Raw genomic sequence first — 20,115 nt, forward strand, 5'->3', positions numbered from 1 at the left:
TTCAGCACTTCCAGGAGGATGGAGGTCTTTCTCTCTGAGAGGTTGATGATCCAGGCTGCAGGAGTTGACTTTAAAACTGACTGTAGAGATGGAAGAACACTAAGGCCTGTTTCAGTCTCATTGACCTTAATGTAGGAGAACAGATCCAGAAGAAAACCACACTGCTCTTCCATGAATTCTTCATCATAATAAGTGTTTCCTAAAGGGAACTCTTTGTATGTGCACAGTGATGCTAACAGCTCCAGTGTTTTCTCTCCTGTCTGCTGATCTCTCTCTGCTGCTGCACAGAACAGTCTCCCACACAACTTGACGTCATTTTCAGACCAGTCAGAGAAACTGAAACAGAAGATGAAAAGTTTTTCAGGATGTGATGGTAACAGCAGGAAAGGAGACATGTTTTACTGATGGAGTGTTTCTACTAAAAGCTAACAAATAGCTGTTTGTGAGCAGAGAACAGTTTCTCTCCTCAATCTCAAACTCAAATGACTCTGAACCAAGTCCATTAAATGTAGAGGACTGATCCCTGACACCAAATTAAGATCTTCAGAACAGGTTTTCTGACTAAAGTCCATCCTCAGAGCTCTGTCCTCTCCTCTGCATCCACAGATAGTTTGATAAACTGGGACACAGCTCATGAAGCAGCAGGAGGAGCCAAAGAAAACTTCACACAGTAACCGATCAATCAATCAGTACTTCTTAGCTGCTTTAACCTGTCAGTGACCTCTGAACATTAAGATATGTTCTTAAAATGAAATGAGAAAAACTCACATGTAACTTAGACTTTGCCACAATGTCCTGATCAACTTTAACTGACATTAACAGACTTTCATCCAGCACTCTGGATTTTAACTCTCCCTGATCTTCAACCTGAATGTCACAGTGAGACTCTGAGATGGAGGAGCACACCTCAACAGGTGAGCACTGATGTGTAAAGAACTGTTCATTTACCTGAGCTTTGAGATATAAGGCAGACACTGCAGGAAAGTCCTCACTTCACTCTCTTCATATGAACAGCTCCACAGCTCCACATGTTTCTTCTCTGGTTGGAGTTTCAGCACTTCCAGGAGGATGGAGGTCTTTCTCTCTGAGAGGCTGATGATCCAGACTGCAGGAGTTGACTTTAAAACTGACAGTAGAGATGGAAGAACACTAAGGCCTGTTTCAGTCTCATTGACCTTCATGTAGGAGAACAGATCCAGAAGAAAACCACACTGCTCTTCCTTATATTCTTCATCATCATCAGTGTTTCCTAAAGGGAACTCTTGATGTGTGCACACTGATGCTAACAGCTCCAGTGTGTTCCCTCCTGTCTGCTGATCTCTCTCTGCTGCTGCACAGAACAGTCTCCCACAAAACTTGACTCCATTTTCAGACAAGTCAGAGAAACTGAAACAGAAGATGAAAAGTTTTTCAGGATGTGATGGTAACAGCAGGAAAGGAGACATGTTTTACTGATGGAGTGTTTGCACTAAAAGCTAACAAATAGCTGTTTGTGAGCAGAGATCAGTTCCTCTCCTCAATCTCAAACTCAAATGACTCTGAACCAAGTCCATTAAATGTAGAGGACTGATCCCTGACACCAAATGAAGATCTTCAGAACAGGTTTTCTGACTTGAGTCCATCCTCAGAGCTCTGTCCTCTCCTCTGCATCAACAGATAGTTTGATAAACTGGGATACAGCTCATGAAGCAGCAGGAGGAGCCAAAGAAAACTTCACACAGTAACTGATCAATCAATCAGATCTGAGCCTACAGATACCAGACTTCATGTTTAACCTCTCAACATTCAGTAAAAATCAAAGACCAATAAAGAGTTAAGCTGCTGTTTGGTTGAGTTTCTTGAAGTGTGCTCTGTTCCATTCTGACAACATAATTTTTAGTTGTATTAATTAGAATTGGACAAGGGAACATTTTATCAATCTTTTTGCTGTAGAAAAACAGAGGCTTGATGTCAGTGATAAGAAATAAGTAAACAATGAGGAATAAACTGAATAAATAGATTAAAATATTAGCATTAAACCAATGCAGCATGTCAGTGGCTTCAAACAAAACAAACAACACATTAAAATCTAGATAACAGGGATAAATATAAAATATACAAACATCTTCTGCAATGATGAAGAAATGTTTTGAAATGGGATCTGTAAGCTAGATAAATAAAAGTACCAGGAGGGTTTCAATAGAGTTCAGAAATAACAACATGACTAAATGAACAGTTTACAGCCTGTCACTGCTGAGGATCACAGCTTTGAAATACTGCACACACTGAGATCTGCATCCTCATTTATCACTACAGATTAAAATCTTCTTTATGTTTAGAAAGTTTGTGTCTTTTATATTTGATCTGTTGATCTTCATGGTTTAAAAACAAGCTGCAGACCCCCTCCTGGGATTTTAAAATGAGCACCATTCACCATCTTTCTGATAGAGATATATTTTCTCATGAAGTTTTAAAGGTAACCTTCACCTTGAATGTCACAGTGGGACTCTGAGATGGAGCAGCACACCTCAACAGGTGAGCACTGATGTGTAAAGAAATGTTCATTTACCTGAGCTGTGAGATATAAGGCAGACACTGCAGGAAAGTCCTCACTTCACTCTCTTCATATGAACAGCCCAACAGCTTCACATGTTTCGTCTCTGGTTGGAGTTTCAGCACTTCCAGGAGGATGGAGGTCTTTCTCTCTGATAGGTTGATGATCCAGACTGCAGGAGTTGACTTTAAAACTGACTGTAGAGATGGAAGAACACTAAGGCCTGTTTCAGTCTCATTGACCTTCATGTAGGAGAACAGATCCAGAAGAAAACCACACTGCTCTTCCTTATATTCTTCATCATCATCAGTGTTTCCTAAAGGGAACTCTTGATATGTGCACACTGATGCTAACAGCTCCAGTGTGTTCCCTCCTGTCTGCTGATCTCTTTCTGCTGCTTCACAGAACAGTCTCCCACAAAGCTTGACGTTATTTTCAGACCAGTCAGAGAAACTGAAACAGAAGATGAAAACTTTGTCAGGATGTGATGTTAACAGCAGGAAAGGAGACATGTTTTACTGATGGAGTCTTTCCACTAAAAGCTAACAAATAGCTGTTTGTGAGCAGAGATCAGTTTCTCTCCTCAATCTCAAACTCAAATGACTCTGAACCAAGTCCATTAAATGTAGAGGACTGATCCCTGACACCAAATGAAGATCTTCAGAACAGGTTTTCTGACTTGAGTCCATCCTCAGAGCTCTGTCCTCTCCTCTGCATCAACAGATAGTTTGATAAACTGGGATACAGCTCATGAAGCAGCAGGAGGAGCCAAAGAAAACTTCACACAGTAACTGATCAATCAATCAGATCTGAGCCTACAGATACCAGACTTCATGTTTAACCTCTCAACATTCAGTAAAAATCAAAGACCAATAAAGAGTTAAGCTGCTGTTTGGTTGAGTTTCTTGAAGTGACAACATAATTTGGAGTTGTATTAATCAGAATTAGACGCAGGAACATTTTATCAATCCTCTTGTGATATCTTGGCTGTAAAACATCAGCAGCTTGATGTCAGTGATAAGAAATAAGTAAACAATGAGGAATAAACTGAATAAATAGATTAAAATATTAGCATTAAACCAATGTAACATGTCAGTGGCTTCAAACAAAACAAATAACACATTAAATTTAGATAACAGGGATAAATATAAAATATACAATCATCTTCTGCAATGATGATGAAATGTTTTGAAATGGTATCTGTAAGCTAGTTTAAATAAAAGTACCAGGAGGGTTTCAATAGAGTTCAAAAATAACAACATGACTAAATGAACAGTTTACAGCCTGTCACTGCTGAGGATCACAGCTTTGAAATACTGCACACACTGAGATCTGCATCCTCATTTATCACTACAGATTAAAATCTTCTTTATGTTTAGAAAGTTTGTGTCTTTTATATTTGATCTGTTGATCTTCATGGTTTAAAAACAAGCTGCAGACCCCCTCTTTGGATTTTAAAATTAGCATCATTCACCATCTTTCTGATGGCAATATTTTTTCTCATGATGTTTTAAAGGTAACCTTCACCTTGAATGTCACAGTGAGCTGACTGAGATGGAGCAGCACACCTCAACAGGTGAGCACTGATGCATGAAGAACTTTTCATTTACCTGAGCTGTGAGATATAAGGCAGACACTGCAGGAAAGTCCTCACTTCACTCTCTTCATATGACCAGCCCAACAGCTCCACATGTTTCTTCTCTGGTTGGAGTTTCAGCACTTCCAGGAGGATGGAGGTCTTTCTCTCTGAGAGGTTGATGATCCAGACTGCAGGAGTTGACTTTAAAACTGACTGTAGAGATGGAAGAACACTAAGGCCTGTTTCAGTCTCATAGACCTTAATGTAGGAGAACAGATCCAGAAGAAAACCACACTGGTAGACTGCTTTAGTTTTTGGTGAAGGGAACCCTTGATGTGTGCACAGTGATGCTAACAGCTCCAGTGTGTTCCCTCCTGTCTGCTGATCTCTTTCTGCTGCTTCACAGAACAGTCTCCCACAAAGCTTGACGTTATTTTCAGACCAGTCAGGGAAACTGAAACAGAAGATGAAAAGTTTGTCAGGATGTGATGTTAACAGCAGGAAAGGAGACATGTTTTACTGATGGAGTCTTTCCACTAAAAGCTAACAAATAGCTGTTTGTGAGCAGAGATCAGTTCCTCTCCTCAATCTCAAACTCAAATGACTCTGAACCAAGTCCATTAAATGTAGAGGACTGATCCCTGACACCAAATGAAGATCTTCAGAACAGGTTTTCTGACTTGAGTCCATCCTCAGAGCTCTGTCCTCTCCTCTGCATCCACGGATAGTTTGATAAACTGGGATACAGCTCATGAAGCAGCAGGAGGAGCCAAAGAAAACTTCACACAGTAACTGATTGATCGATCAATCAGATCTGAGCCTACAGATACCAGACTTCATGTTTGACCTCTGTCAGTGAAACCTCATGATTATAATAATGTTAAAGTTCAGTGTTAGAGCAGGTCACTCATTACACTCTGAGGACATTAGAATCATCTTATGTATTAATCAGTAGTAGATGTTGATCTAAATCAGTGTTTAAACTCTTCTGTCTAACTGATTTGGTGTCACTGTGCTGGTTTGTTTTTATGACCAAGCTGCATCAAACCAGTCCCTCCCTCCTGGAGAAAAACTGTGGTTTGATGATCAACAAATGTTGATTCTTTCAGTGGGTCTTATGTTTTAAACAAACACTAATTATCCTGTCTGTACTCTTTAAGAAATGATCTTTTCAGACCCACATTCAGCCTCAGTTCATTTATTGGCTCAGAGTCGTTCTGTCTCTGAAAATAATCCTCATTGAACTCAAAGACCAGAGAACAGGATCTGTACTTTTTAGCTGCTTTAACCTGTCAGTGACCTCTGAACATTAAGATATGTTCTTAAAATGAAATGAGAAAAACTCACATGTAACTTAGACTTTTACACAATGTCATGATCAACATTAACTGAGATGAACAATCTTTCATCCAGCCCTCTGGATTATAAATCTCCTTGATCTTCAACCTGAATGTCACAGTAAGACTCTGAGATGGAGGAGCAAACCTCGCCAGGTGAGCACTGATGTGTGAAGAACTGTTCATTTACCTGAGCTGTGAGATATAAGGCAGACACTGCAGGAAAGTCCTCACTTCACTCTCTCCATATGACCAGCCCCACAGCTCCACATGTTTCTTCTCTGGTTGGAGTTTCAGCACTTCCAGGAGGATGGAGGTCTTTCTCTCTGAGAGGTTGATGATCCAGACTGCAGGAGTTGACTTTAAAACTGACTGTAGAGATGGAAGAACACTAAGGCCTGTTTCAGTCTCATAGACCTTAATGTAGGAGAACAGATACAGAAGAAAACCACACTGGTAGACTGCTTTAGTTTTTGGTGAAGGGAACCCTTGATGTGTGCACAGTGTTGCTAACAGCTCCAGTGTGTTCCCTCCTGTCTGCTGATCTCTCTCTGCTGCTTCACAGAACAGTCTCCCACAAAGCTTGACGTTATTTTCAGACCAGTCAGAGAAACTGAAACAGAAGATGAAAAGTTTTTCAGGATGTGATGTTAACAGCAGGAAAGGAGACATGTTTTACTGATGGAGTGTTTGCACTAAAAGCTAACAAATAGCTGTTTGTGAGCAGAGATAAGTTCCTCTCCTCAATCTCAAACTCAAATGACTCTGAACCAAGTCCATTAAATGTAGAGGACTGATCCCTGACACCAAATGAAGATCTTCAGAACAGGTTTTCTGACTTGAGTCCATCCTCAGAGCTCTGTCCTCTCCTCTGCATCAACAGATAGTTTGATAAACTGTGATACAGCTCATGAAGCAGCAGGAGGAGCCAAAGAAAACTTCACACAGTAACTGATCAATCAATCAGATCTGAGCCTACAGATACCAGACTTCATGTTTAACCTCTCAACATTCAGTAAAAATCAAAGACCAATAAAGAGTTAAGCTGCTGTTTGGTTGAGTTTCTTGAAGTGTGCTCTGTTCCATTCTGACAACATAATTTTTAGTTGTATTAATTAGAATTGGACAAGGGAACATTTTATCAATCTTTTTGCTGTAGAAAAACAGAGGCTTGATGTCAGTGATAAGAAATAAGTAAACAATGAGGAATAAACTGAATAAATAGATTAAAATATTAGCATTAAACAAATGCAGCATGTCAGTGGCTTCAAACAAAACAAACAACACATTAAAATCTAGATAACAGGGATAAATATAAAATATACAAACATCTTTTGCAATGATGATGAAATGTTTTGAAATGGTATCTGTAAGCTAGTTTAAATAAAAGTACCAGGAGGGTTTCAATAGGGTTCAGAAATAACAACATGACTAAATGAACAGTTTACAGCCTGTCACTGCTGAGGATCACAGCTTTGAAATACTGCACACACTGAGATCTGCATCCTCATTTATCACTACAGATTAAAAATTTATTTAATATTAAGAAAGTTTGTGTCTTTTAAATTTGATCTGTTGATCTTCGTGGTTTAAAAACAAGCTGCAGACCCCCTCTTTGGATTTTAAAATGAGCACCATTCACCATCTTTCTGATAGAGATATATTTTCTCAAGAAGTTTTGAGGTTAACCTTCACCTTGAATGTCACAGTGAGCTGACTGAGATGGAGCAGCACACCTCAACAGGTGAGCACTGATGTGTGAAGAACTGTTCATTTACCTGAGCTGTGAGATATAAGGCAGACACTGCAGGAAAGTCCTCACTTCACTCTCTTCATATGACCAGCCCAACAGCTTCACATGTTTCTTCTCTGGTTGGAGTTTCAGCACTTCCAGGAGGAAGGAGGTCTTTCTCTTTGAGAGGTTGATGATCCAGACTGCAGGAGTTGACTTTAAAACTGACTGTAGAGATGGAAGAACACTAAGGCCTGTTTCAGTCTCATAGACCTTAATGTAGGAGAACAGATTCAGAACAAAACTACACTGGTTGACTCTTTCAGTGTATGAAAAAGAAAACCACGGATGTGTGCACAGTGATGCTAACAGCTCCAGTGTGTTCCCTCCTGTCTGCTGATCTCTCTCTGCTGCTGCACAGAACAGTCTCCCACAAAGCTTGTTGTCATTTTCAGACCAGTCAGGGAAACTGAAACAGAAGATGAAAACTTTGTCAGGATGTGATTTTAACAGCAGGAAAGGAGACATGTTTTACTGATGGAGTGTTTCTACTAAAAGCTAACAAATAGCTGTTTGTGAGCAGAGATCAGTTTCTCTCCTCAATCTCAAACTCAAATGACTCTGAACCAAGTCCATTAAATGTAGAGGACTGATCAGTGACACCAAATGAAGATCTTCAGAACAGGTTTTCTGACTTGAGTCCATCCTCAGAGCTATGTCCTCTCCTCTGCATCCACAGATAGTTTGATAAACTGGGATACAGCTCATGAAGCAGCAGGAGGACTGAGATGGAGGAGCACACCTCAACAGGTGAGCACTGATGTGTGAAGAACTGTTCATTTACCTGAGCTGTGAGATATAAGGCAGACACTGCAGGAAAGTCCTCACTTCACTCTCTTCATATGAACAGCCCAACAGCTCCACAGGTTTCTTCTCTGGTTGGAGTTTCAGCACTTCCAGGAGGATGGAGGTCTTTCTCTCTGAGAGGTTGATGATCCAGGCTGCAGGAGTTGACTTTAAAACTGACTGTAGAGATGGAAGAACACTAAGGCCTGTTTCAGTCTCATTGACCTTAATGTAGGAGAACAGATCCAGAAGAAAACCACACTGCTCTTCCATGAATTCTTCATCATAATAAGTGTTTCCTAAAGGGAACTCTTTGTATGTGCACAGTGATGCTAACAGCTCCAGTGTTTTCTCTCCTGTCTGCTGATCTCTCTCTGCTGCTGCACAGAAAAGTCTCCCACACAACTTGACGTCATTTTCAGACCAGTCAGAGAAACTGAAACAGAAGATGAAAAGTTTTTCAGGATGTGATGGTAACAGCAGGAAAGGAGACATGTTTTACTGATGGAGTGTTTCTACTAAAAGCTAACAAATAGCTGTTTGTGAGCAGAGAACAGTTTCTCTCCTCAATCTCAAACTCAAATGACTCTGAACCAAGTCCATTAAATGTAGAGGACTGATCCCTGACACCAAATTAAGATCTTCAGAACAGGTTTTCTGACTAAAGTCCATCCTCAGAGCTCTGTCCTCTCCTCTGCATCCACAGATAGTTTGATAAACTGGGACACAGCTCATGAAGCAGCAGGAGGAGCCAAAGAAAACTTCACACAGTAACCGATCAATCAATCAGTACTTCTTAGCTGCTTTAACCTGTCAGTGACCTCTGAACATTAAGATATGTTCTTAAAATGAAATGAGAAAAACTCACATGTAACTTAGACTTTGCCACAATGTCCTGATCAACTTTAACTGACATTAACAGACTTTCATCCAGCACTCTGGATTTTAACTCTCCCTGATCTTCAACCTGAATGTCACAGTGAGACTCTGAGATGGAGGAGCACACCTCAACAGGTGAGCACTGATGTGTAAAGAACTGTTCATTTACCTGAGCTTTGAGATATAAGGCAGACACTGCAGGAAAGTCCTCACTTCACTCTCTTCATATGAACAGCTCCACAGCTCCACATGTTTCTTCTCTGGTTGGAGTTTCAGCACTTCCAGGAGGATGGAGGTCTTTCTCTCTGAGAGGCTGATGATCCAGACTGCAGGAGTTGACTTTAAAACTGACAGTAGAGATGGAAGAACACTAAGGCCTGTTTCAGTCTCATTGACCTTCATGTAGGAGAACAGATCCAGAAGAAAACCACACTGCTCTTCCTTATATTCTTCATCATCATCAGTGTTTCCTAAAGGGAACTCTTGATGTGTGCACACTGATGCTAACAGCTCCAGTGTGTTCCCTCCTGTCTGCTGATCTCTCTCTGCTGCTGCACAGAACAGTCTCCCACAAAACTTGACTCCATTTTCAGACAAGTCAGAGAAACTGAAACAGAAGATGAAAAGTTTTTCAGGATGTGATGGTAACAGCAGGAAAGGAGACATGTTTTACTGATGGAGTGTTTGCACTAAAAGCTAACAAATAGCTGTTTGTGAGCAGAGATCAGTTCCTCTCCTCAATCTCAAACTCAAATGACTCTGAACCAAGTCCATTAAATGTAGAGGACTGATCCCTGACACCAAATGAAGATCTTCAGAACAGGTTTTCTGACTTGAGTCCATCCTCAGAGCTCTGTCCTCTCCTCTGCATCAACAGATAGTTTGATAAACTGGGATACAGCTCATGAAGCAGCAGGAGGAGCCAAAGAAAACTTCACACAGTAACTGATCAATCAATCAGATCTGAGCCTACAGATACCAGACTTCATGTTTAACCTCTCAACATTCAGTAAAAATCAAAGACCAATAAAGAGTTAAGCTGCTGTTTGGTTGAGTTTCTTGAAGTGTGCTCTGTTCCATTCTGACAACATAATTTTTAGTTGTATTAATTAGAATTGGACAAGGGAACATTTTATCAATCTTTTTGCTGTAGAAAAACAGAGGCTTGATGTCAGTGATAAGAAATAAGTAAACAATGAGGAATAAACTGAATAAATAGATTAAAATATTAGCATTAAACCAATGCAGCATGTCAGTGGCTTCAAACAAAACAAACAACACATTAAAATCTAGATAACAGGGATAAATATAAAATATACAAACATCTTCTGCAATGATGAAGAAATGTTTTGAAATGGGATCTGTAAGCTAGATAAATAAAAGTACCAGGAGGGTTTCAATAGAGTTCAGAAATAACAACATGACTAAATGAACAGTTTACAGCCTGTCACTGCTGAGGATCACAGCTTTGAAATACTGCACACACTGAGATCTGCATCCTCATTTATCACTACAGATTAAAATCTTCTTTATGTTTAGAAAGTTTGTGTCTTTTATATTTGATCTGTTGATCTTCATGGTTTAAAAACAAGCTGCAGACCCCCTCCTGGGATTTTAAAATGAGCACCATTCACCATCTTTCTGATAGAGATATATTTTCTCATGAAGTTTTAAAGGTAACCTTCACCTTGAATGTCACAGTGGGACTCTGAGATGGAGCAGCACACCTCAACAGGTGAGCACTGATGTGTGAAGAACTTTTCATTTACCTGAGCTGTGAGATATAAGGCAGACACTGCAGGAAAGTCCTCACTTCACTCTCTTCATATGACCAGCCCCACAGCTCCACATGTTTCTTCTCTGGTTGGAGTTTCAGCACTTCCAGGAGGATGGAGGTCTTTCTCTCTAAGAGGTTGATGGTCCAGACTGCAGGAGTTGACTTTAAAACTGACTGTAGAGATGGAAGAACACTTTGGCCTGTTTCAGTCTCATAGACCTTCATGTAGGAGAACAGATCCAGAACAAAATCACAGTGGTAGACTGCTTTAGTTTTTGGTGAAGGGAACCCTTGATGTGTGCACAGTGATGCTAACAGATCCAGTGTGTTCCCTCCTGTCTGCTGATCTCTCTCTGCTGCTGCACAGAACAGTCTCCCACAAAACTTGACGTCATTTTCATACAAGTTAGAGAAACTGAAACAGAAGATGAAAAGTTTGTCAGGATGTGATGTTAACAGCAGGAAAGGAGACATGTTTTACTGATGGAGTGTTTGCACTAAAAGCTAACAAATAGCTGTTTGTGAGCAGAGAACAGTTTCTCTCCTCAATCTCAAACTCAAATGACTCTGAACCAAGTCTATTAAATGTAGAGGACTGATCAGTGACACCAAATGAAGATCTTCAGAACAGGTTTTCTGACTTGAGTCCATCCTCAGAGCTCTGTCCTCTCCTCTGCATCAACAGATAGTTTGATAAACTGTGATACAGCTCATGAAGCAGCAGGAGGAGCCAAAGAAAACTTCACACAGTAACTGATTGATCGATCAATCAGATCTGAGCCTACAGATACCAGACTTCCTGTTTTACCTCTGTCAGTGAAACCTCATGATTATAATAATGTGTTAAGTTCAGTGTTAGAGCAGGTCACTCATTACACTCTGAGGACATTAGAATCATCTCATGTATAAATCAGTAATAGTTGTTGATCTAAATCAGTGTTTAAACTCTTCTGTCTAACTGATTTGGTGTCACTGTGCTGGTTTAATTTTTTGACCAAGCTGCATCAAACCAGTCCCTCCCTCCTGGAGAAAAACTGTGGTTTGATGATCAACAAATGTTGATTTTTTCAGTGGGTCTTATGTTTTAAACAAACACTAATAATCTTGTCTGTCCTCTTTAAGAAATGATCTTTTCAGACCCACATTCAGCCTCAGTTCATTTATTGGCTCAGAGTCGTTCTGTCTCTGAAAATAATCCTCATTGAAGTCAAAGGACAGAGAACAGGATCAGTACTTTTTAGCTGCTTTAACCTGTCACTGATCTCTGAACATTAAAGAGATGTTTTAAAAATGAAATGAGAAAAACTCACATGTGACTTTGACTTCACACAATGTCTGATCAACATAAACTGAGATTAACAAACTTTCATCCAGCCCTCTGGATTTTAACTCTCCTCGACCTTCACCTCCAATGTCACAGTGAGCTGACTGAGATGGAGCAGCACACCTCAGCAGGTGAGCACTGATGTGTGAAGAACTTTTCATTTACCTGAGCTGTGAGATATAAGGCAGACACTGCAGGAAAGTCCTCACTTCACTCTCTTCATATGACCAGCCCCACAGCTCCACATGTTTCTTCTCTGGTTGGAGTTTCAGCACTTCCAGGAGGATGGAGGTCTTTCTCTCTGAGAGGTTGATGATCCAGACTGCAGGAGTTGACTTTAAAACTGACTGTAGAGATGGAAGAACACTAAGGCCTGTTTCAGTCTCATAGACCTTAATGTAGGAGAACAGATACAGAAGAAAACCACACTGGTAGACTGCTTCAATGTTTGGTGAAGGGAACTCTTGATGTGTGCACAGTGATGCTAACAGCTCCAGTGTGTTCCCTCCTGTCTGCTGATCTCTCTCTGCTGCTGCACAGAACAGTCTCCCACAAAACTTGACGTCATTTTCAAACAAGTCAGAGAAACTGAAACAGAAGATGAAAACTTTGTCAGGATGTGATGTTAACAGCAGGAAAGGAGACATGTTTTACTGATGGAGTGTTTCTACTAAAAGCTAACAAATAGCTGTTTGTGAGCAGAGATCAGTTTCTCTCCTCAATCTCAAACTCAAATGACTCTGAACCAAGTCCATTAAATGTAGAGGACTGATCCCTGACACCAAATGAAGATCTTCAGAACAGGTTTTCTGACTTGAGTCCATCCTCAGAGCTCTGTCCTCTGCTCTGCATCCACAGATAGTTTGATAAACTGTGATACAGCTCATGAAGCAGCAGGAGGAGCCAAAGAAAACTTCACACAGTAACTGATCGATCAATCAGTACTTTTTAGCTGCTTTAACCTGTCAGTGATCTCTGAATATTTAAGAGATGTTTTAAAATTGAAAGGAGAAAAACTGACATTCAACTTTAACTTTCACACAATATCTAGATTAACTTGAACTGAGATTAACCAACTGTCATCCAGTACTCTGGATTTGTTCTCTCCTTAACCTTCACCCTGAATGTCACAGTGAGCTGCCTAAGATGGAGGAGCACACCTCAACAGGTGAGCACTGATGTGTGAAGAACTGTTCATTTACCTGAGCTGTGAGATATAAGGCAGACACTGCAGGAAAGTCCTCACTTCACTCTCTTCATATGAACAGCTCCACAGCTTCACAGGTTTCTTCTCTGGTTGGAGTTTCAGCACTTCCAGGAGGATGGAGGTCTTTCTCTCTGAGAGGTTGATGGTCCAGACTGCAGGAGTTGACTTGAAAAGAGTTTTCAGTCTGAGTCTTGGAATAACACTTAGACAGCCTTCACTCTCCATGTGTTGATATAAATCGAGGATGAACTCCTGCTCTTTGTAATCTGAAAACAATGACCTTAACCTTTGCAGTACATCTTGAAAGCTCTGTTCTTTGTCGTGTGCTGCTTTCAGACATAAATCCAGGAACAGCTTCTTTCTTGTCTCCTTCAGTTTCCTGTCCCTTTCCTTCTTGTCCTGCAGTTCTGGACCTGTATCGTTCATCCTGAAGCTGAAAGAGTAAAAAAAATATATCAATGAATGCATTACATGAGCTGTTCAACTATTCAGATTACACATGCCTCCTTGAATAATTGTCTTCTGAAATAAAAATAGATTTTGTTCAGCTTCAGATAATCAATCAAATCTAAAGAGAAATGATTTCCAGATAATCATTTGGAAAGAGGCTGTGTTTTCTCTCTGCTCAGTGAGTTGGGTTATTTATTGACTCACACCTTTGTTTGGGTTAGAGGGGGCTTATTAAGACCTCTCCCCTCTCTGTAGTTTGCATGTTAGATCAACCAGAAGCTGCTCACCTGAGTGACCTGATGCAGGGCAGAGCTTTGAGGAGGGACTCGCTCAGACTCGGGCAGACAGTAGTTGCTCTGCTGTCCCAGTGAAGGTAAACGTTCACCTTCGTTGGATTCTTCTGTAAGATGTTCGCTGTCCTTTCAAACAGCTCTCTTCTACCCTGAAGAGGGAGGTTCAACTGGTTCCCATCACAGCTGAGCAGGCTGGCGTCATTGAACTGTCCTTCACTGAGAAAGACAATCCTCCACATCTGTTGTGGCAGAGGGTCACACCTGTAATTCAAAGGAGAAACAGAGCCCATTTACAAATGATAAAGGAGCAGAGAAGAGAAACAAGGCTGTTTAACTGCAGAGGATAATACTTTTTATCCAGTTCTTACAAAAACTGATCCTGGTTATGATCATGGGCTCATTTTATCCCTGTACATTGTAATTTGAGCAGCACTGTGACACCTTTAAGACGTACCATAAGACATTATCAAGACATCCAATCAGTCTTGTGATTCCTTGTTCTGACACAGACACGTCCTCCAGGTTCAGCCGAACCTTCCTCTCCTTCGACATTGTGACCACATTGGCCACAGCACAGCAAAGATAGGAATCAAGACTCTCAGCACTGAGATCAAGATGGTAGTCAAGTGTTTCCAGGAAGTCCACACATGCAGCAGGACACTGTGACTCATACAAGCACTGGCAAAAGAACAGCAGGTCCACATCAGGACAAAATGTGCTTCTCATCTCCTGGAAGATCCAGCTAGATGTACTTTTCAACTCCTGAGCTGGAACCAGGTGCTCCAACAAACTGGGGCTCTTCTCAGTCAACAGTCGACACATGAAAGGGATCAGGTGTTTCATGTGTTTCCCCTCCTCTGTGAGGCATTGCTGAAAAACACCATTGATCTGATCTGGATTCTTCAGGAGCCACAGAGCTGCAAAAAACTCCTGCACTGTGTAGTGGAGAAACGCATATGTTGTTCTTGTTTCAGTGGGAGCCACTTTGACAACAAGTGGTTTCAGGAAGCAGAGCACACAGCTGTCTTCACAGGGAAGGTCCGTTAAGTTCACACTTTTTCTCTTGGTTGCATGAAAAGCAAGCTCAGCCAAAGAAAGGATTTTGTCTTTCTTCTCCTGGATGAAGGAATTGAGGAACCTGGTGGTTTTGTTGCCGCTCCTCTGAAGGCAAAAGCGGACGATATTGATGTATATTTCTGTCATGCTGCACGGCTGTGGCGAGTCCTCTGGTGTCTTGGATAGAAAACAGGCAGCCACCATCAGAGCGTACATCGGGACGTGGCAAAGAGTGAACAACTCCAAGTGACACAAAACCTTCTTGTGGTCCTCGCCAAGAATTACTGAGAAGTAGTTCCTGATGGTCTGCTCACTGAAGCCTTTCACCTCCACTCTGAGGAAGTCTCCAGAAAAGAAGTCGTCTTCATCGTCTGGTCTGCAGGTTATGATGACTTTGGCGTTGGGGAGCAGGTCCCTCTCCACCACGCTTTTCACCAGTGAAGAGGAGAGATCTGTGATTCCATCAAAAACCACTGTGACGTTATCAGAGAACTTCTTTATGTCCGCTACGACCTCCCCTTTACCCTCATCGGGCTCAGTGCACACACGGAAAAGGAGTTCCTCTAGGCTCATCCTCTCTGTGAAGTCAGATGTTTGTCTCATGTCAAAGTAAAACATGTAATCCAGCTCCTTGTTCTCTTTTTCTGCCCAGAGTTTGAACATTTCATGACATAGTGCTGTCTTTCCAATTCCAGGTTTACCAACCAGGAGTATGTTTTGGTTTGTTTTCAGCAGCTCATGGGGAGATATGTTGGGTTTGTCCACAGGGATGTACGTCTTGAGCTTTTTAGGGCGACTCATCTTGCTTTTTTTGCTCTTAAGTTTCTTTATTTTCGATGCAGATTCACGTCCTTGTGTGACTAATACCAGTGGACTGTAGCACAGATCAGGGCTGTAGCTTTCATCAAGCAGTTTTTTGTTCCTCATCCAAAATTCAGAAGACTTTTTTCGTGCTCGTGTTTTCAGCTTTGCCTGGTACTTATGGCATGATCTCGGACCTGAAAGAAATATTTAAGCAGTGAGAGAATCAATGACAAATGAAGTGAGCCTACTCTTGATTTGTACACAGACACATGAGGGTGCATCACATAAAGTAAATACACTGATCAATATCAACCAAATGCTGCTTCAAATTACCTGCTGAGAGGCCTTCATAGTTTCCAGCATCTTCTCTGAAAGGATAGCAGCTGATCCAGTAGGACAGGTTAAACTTTTCAGTCTCAGAGGAAGCTTCAGTCCTTGTCTCAGAATGAGCAGATCCCCTTCCTGAAGTCCTCTTCCATGTCCTGTCAATAACCCTGAGGAACTTGTAGCAGGCTTCTTCCCCTTTCTTTGTGACTGAGTCCAGTATTTTTCTTGCTTTTTCAAACTCATTTCTTTCTGCCTGTATCGTACTGACCTCTTCCCCATGAAACACTTCTTCCTGATGCAGATTCTCAACAATCACTGAGAGGTCCCTTAAGTGTGTCACAAGGTGGAGTCTGGCAGACCTGACATATTCCAGGGCAGACTGTGATGTACACGCCATGTTTCCCTGCCTCTGTCTGCTCTGCACACAGACCGGCCTTCAGTGATCTGGAGAACAAAAGAGCCAGTTAATATCATGTCCATACTCTGGAAGAATTCATTTACCTCTGATCCATTCACCATCGTGACAACTATCCCACATCTGCTGGACCAACTGACTCTTTGGCAGGGGTGTCCAAACATCAGGAATTTGATCCAAGATCCAAGATCAGTACCTGAGAACCAGTCCTGGACCTGAACCTTGATGGGCACGTCTCATATTTCCATGTCTATCTCAGCGTAGCATCCACAGTTTTTCAGTTCCCTTAAAAACCTGACAACAAAATATTCGACCCCCTTGAGGATCATTATTTCACTACAGTGTGTGTGTGTGTGTGTGTGTGTGTGTGTGTGTGTGTGTGTGTGTGTGTGTGTGTGTGAATGTAAATATACCTGTGTGTGTGTGTGTGTGTGTGTGTGTGTATGTGCTTGTGTGTGAGTGAATTAGGGCTGCACAATATTGGAAAAAAATGACATTGCCATGTTTTGGGGGTTTGCGATATATATTGCATTATTAAATATAGAAGAATTTTCACCCGATGACTTGAATAGCTCTGTTTGGGAAGAATTTGGTTGACTCACAATGACATCATTGTATTCCTATCATACCATTTAATCCAGGCTAAGGGGGTTAATCTGTGAATGATGAAGATTGCTGTATATGAAAGGGATCCAGGAGGCCATGTCTCTGTACAAAATAGAATTAGTTTCAATTTCAGTTGCTTTTTTTCCATTTCTCCAATAAATGGGGGAAATTCGACACTCGCATCACATGCGCGATGTGACTATTGCACATGCGCATATTGCGATGGCGATGTTAAAAGGATATATTGTGCAGGCCTAGTGTGAATGTCTGTTTGTGTAAATAAACTTCCATGTGCATGTGTGTGTAAATATACTTATGTGTGTGTGTGTGTGTGTGTGTGTGCATGCATGTGTAAATATACTTGTGTGTGTGTTTGTGTAAATATACTTCCCGGTGTGTGTGTATATGTAAGTGTGTGTGTGTGTGTGTGTGTGTGTTTGTGTAAATGTACTTCCATGTGTGTGTTTTTGTGTGTTGGTGCGTGTGTGTGAATGTAAATATACTTCCCGGTGTGTGTGTGTGTGTGTGTGTGTGTGTGTGTGTGTGTGTGAGTGAATGTAAATATACTTCTGTGTGTTTGTGTGTGTTTGTGCGTCTAAGTGTGTGTGTGTGTGTGTTATGTGTGTGTGTATTTGTGTGTGTCTGTAAATATACTTCTGTGTGTTTGTGTAAATTTATTTCGATGTGTGTTTTTTTGCGTATATGTGTGTAAATATACTTTTCAGTGTGTGTGTGTGTTTGCGTGTGTGTATGTGTGTGTGCGTGTGTGAGTGTGTGAATATAAATATACTTCTCTCTGTGTGTTTTTGTGTGTATGTGTAAATATACTTCCATGTGCGTGTTTTTGTGCGTGTTTCTAAATGTTAAATACTTCTGTGTGCGTGTTTGTTTAAATGTACTTCCTGGTGTGTGTGTGTGTGTGTGTGTGTGTGTGTGTGTGTGTGTGTGTGTGTGTGTGTGTGTGTGTGTGTGTGTGTGTGTGTGTGTGTGTGCGCGTGCATGTGTAAATATACTTGTGTGTGTGTGTTTGTGTAAATATACTTCCCGGTGTGTGTGTATATGTAAGTGTGTGTGTGTGTGTGTGTGTGTTTGTGTAAATGTACTTCCCGGTGTGTGTGTGTGTGTGTGTGTGTGTGTGTGTGTGTGTGTGTGTGTGTGAGTGAATGTAAATATACTTCTGTGTGTTTGTGTGTGTGTTTGTGCGTGTAAGTGTGTGTGTGTGTGTGTGTTATGTGTGTGTGTATTTGTGTGTGTCTGTAAATATACTTGTGTGTGTTTGTGTAAATTTATTTCGATGTGTGTTTTTTTGCGTATATGTGTGTAAATATACTTTTCAGTGTGTGTGTGTGTGTGTGTGTGTTTGCGTGTGTGTATGTGTGTGTGCGCGTGTGAGTGTGTGAATATAAATATACTTCTCTCTGTGTGTTTTTGTGTGTATGTGTAAATATACTTCCATGTGCGTGTTTTTGTGCGTGTTTCTGAATGTTAAATACTTCTGTGTGCGTGTTTGTTTAAATGTACTTCCTGGTGCGTGTGTGTGTGTGTGTGTGTGAATGTAAATATACCTCTGTGTGTTTGTGTTAATAAACTTCCATGTGTGTGTTTTTGTGTGTGCAAATTTACTTCCCAGTATGTGTCTGTGAGTGTTTGTGTGTGTAAATATACTTCCGTGTGTGTGTGTGTGTGTGTGTGTGTGTGTGTGTGTGTGTGTGTGTGTGTGTGTGTGTGTGTGTGTTTTCGGTGTGTGTGTGTGTGTGTAAATATACCTCCGTATCAACACGGAAGTATATCCACAGTGTCCACTTCAGGATTAAAAATGAAACTTTTCGGTAAGCAGGGACTTTCACTTGATGCCTGCTTCACTTGTTTAACAGATCAGGTCTTGAACATTGAAATCTGACTGTAGCGTAAACTGAACAAACTGCAGGAAGCCGAGCCGGTCTGCTCTTCATCTGTAGTGATAATAATCTCTCTTGTTAACTTATTTAAAAGCAATGCTCTGCTCTTACCCTCAGACTCACCAGGGCTAGATACATCCAGACAGTTTTCCGTTTTCAGTGGGTTTGTGTAGCTAAGTTTGAGGAGCTCTCCGTCAACCGGCAGAAACTTCTGGATACTTTCACTTTTGCCACGAACGTCACATCCTGTTTGAATTATTGAACACGATAACTGGGAGGGGCGTGCATGGCAATAGATTTTAACATTTAAAAGCTACATCCGAAATTAACAGTGTTTCAACAACGCATACCTGACTATTTGTAATTACATTTTAAATATTCAGAATTTTAATTCAGGATTTCTGTAAATCAATTTGGAATAGGCCAAATGTAAAAAAGAGATATCTGTAATTCAATTTTGACTAGTCGAAATCAAATTATAGATATCTCAGTTTTCAAATATCTGTCATCAAAATTCATTTAAAGATCACATCGGCCACCTTATTAGCTATACCCTTAGTACTGGGTTGAACCCCCTTTTGCCTTCAGAACTGCCTTAATCCTTCGTGGCATAGATTCATCAAGGTACTGGAAACATTCCTCAGAGAGTTTGGTCCATATTGACATGATAACCTCACACAGTTGCTGCAGATTTGATGGGTACACTGTGCTCATAAAGGGATGGACATGGTCAGCAACAATACTCAGGTAGGCTGTGGACTTTAAACCATGCTCAGTTGGTACTAAGGGGCCCAAAGTGAGCCAAGAAAATATCCCCCACACCATTATACCAGCAGCAGCAGCCTGAACCGTTGATACAAGGCAGGATGGATCCATGCTTTCATGTTGTTGGCGCCAAATTCTGACCCTACCATCTGAATGTGGAGCAGAAATCCAGACTCATTAGACCAGGCAACGTTTTTCCAATCTTCTATTGTCCAGTTTTGGTGTTGCTGTGTGAATTGTAGCCTCAGTTTCCTGTTCTTAGCTGACAGGAGGGTCACCTGGTGTGG

The 20,115-nt window shown here is 41.1% G+C and overlaps 1 protein-coding gene and 1 long non-coding RNA gene across 2 annotated transcripts in view; both read right to left on the bottom strand.

Moving 5' to 3' along the window:
- Positions 1–15,616, bottom strand: part of LOC141795227 (uncharacterized) — a 31,055-nt gene extending 15,439 nt beyond the window's left edge. The window contains exons 1-3 of the mRNA XM_074676043.1: positions 14,412–15,616; positions 13,952–14,218; positions 13,501–13,647 (exon numbers count right to left, since the gene is read on the bottom strand). Of these exons, the coding sequence (XP_074532144.1) occupies positions 13,501–13,647; positions 13,952–14,218; positions 14,412–15,616 (1,619 nt within the window). The remainder of the gene's footprint in view (positions 1–13,500; positions 13,648–13,951; positions 14,219–14,411) is intronic.
- A 29-nt stretch (positions 15,617–15,645) lies between these two features.
- Positions 15,646–19,287, bottom strand: LOC141795533 (uncharacterized). The gene is made up of 3 exons (XR_012598613.1): positions 19,187–19,287; positions 16,151–16,588; positions 15,646–16,011 (listed from the first exon to the last, which is right to left on the bottom strand). It is a non-coding gene; the product is annotated as an uncharacterized LOC141795533 (long non-coding RNA).
- Positions 19,288–20,115: the final 828 nt, after the last annotated feature.

Source organism: Halichoeres trimaculatus, unplaced genomic scaffold (genome assembly GCF_033239565.1).
Source record: "Halichoeres trimaculatus isolate MK-OKI-2021-1 unplaced genomic scaffold, fHalTri1.1 fHalTri1_scaffold_8, whole genome shotgun sequence".
In the NCBI taxonomy this organism is placed as follows: Eukaryota; Metazoa; Chordata; class Actinopteri; order Labriformes; family Labridae; genus Halichoeres; species Halichoeres trimaculatus.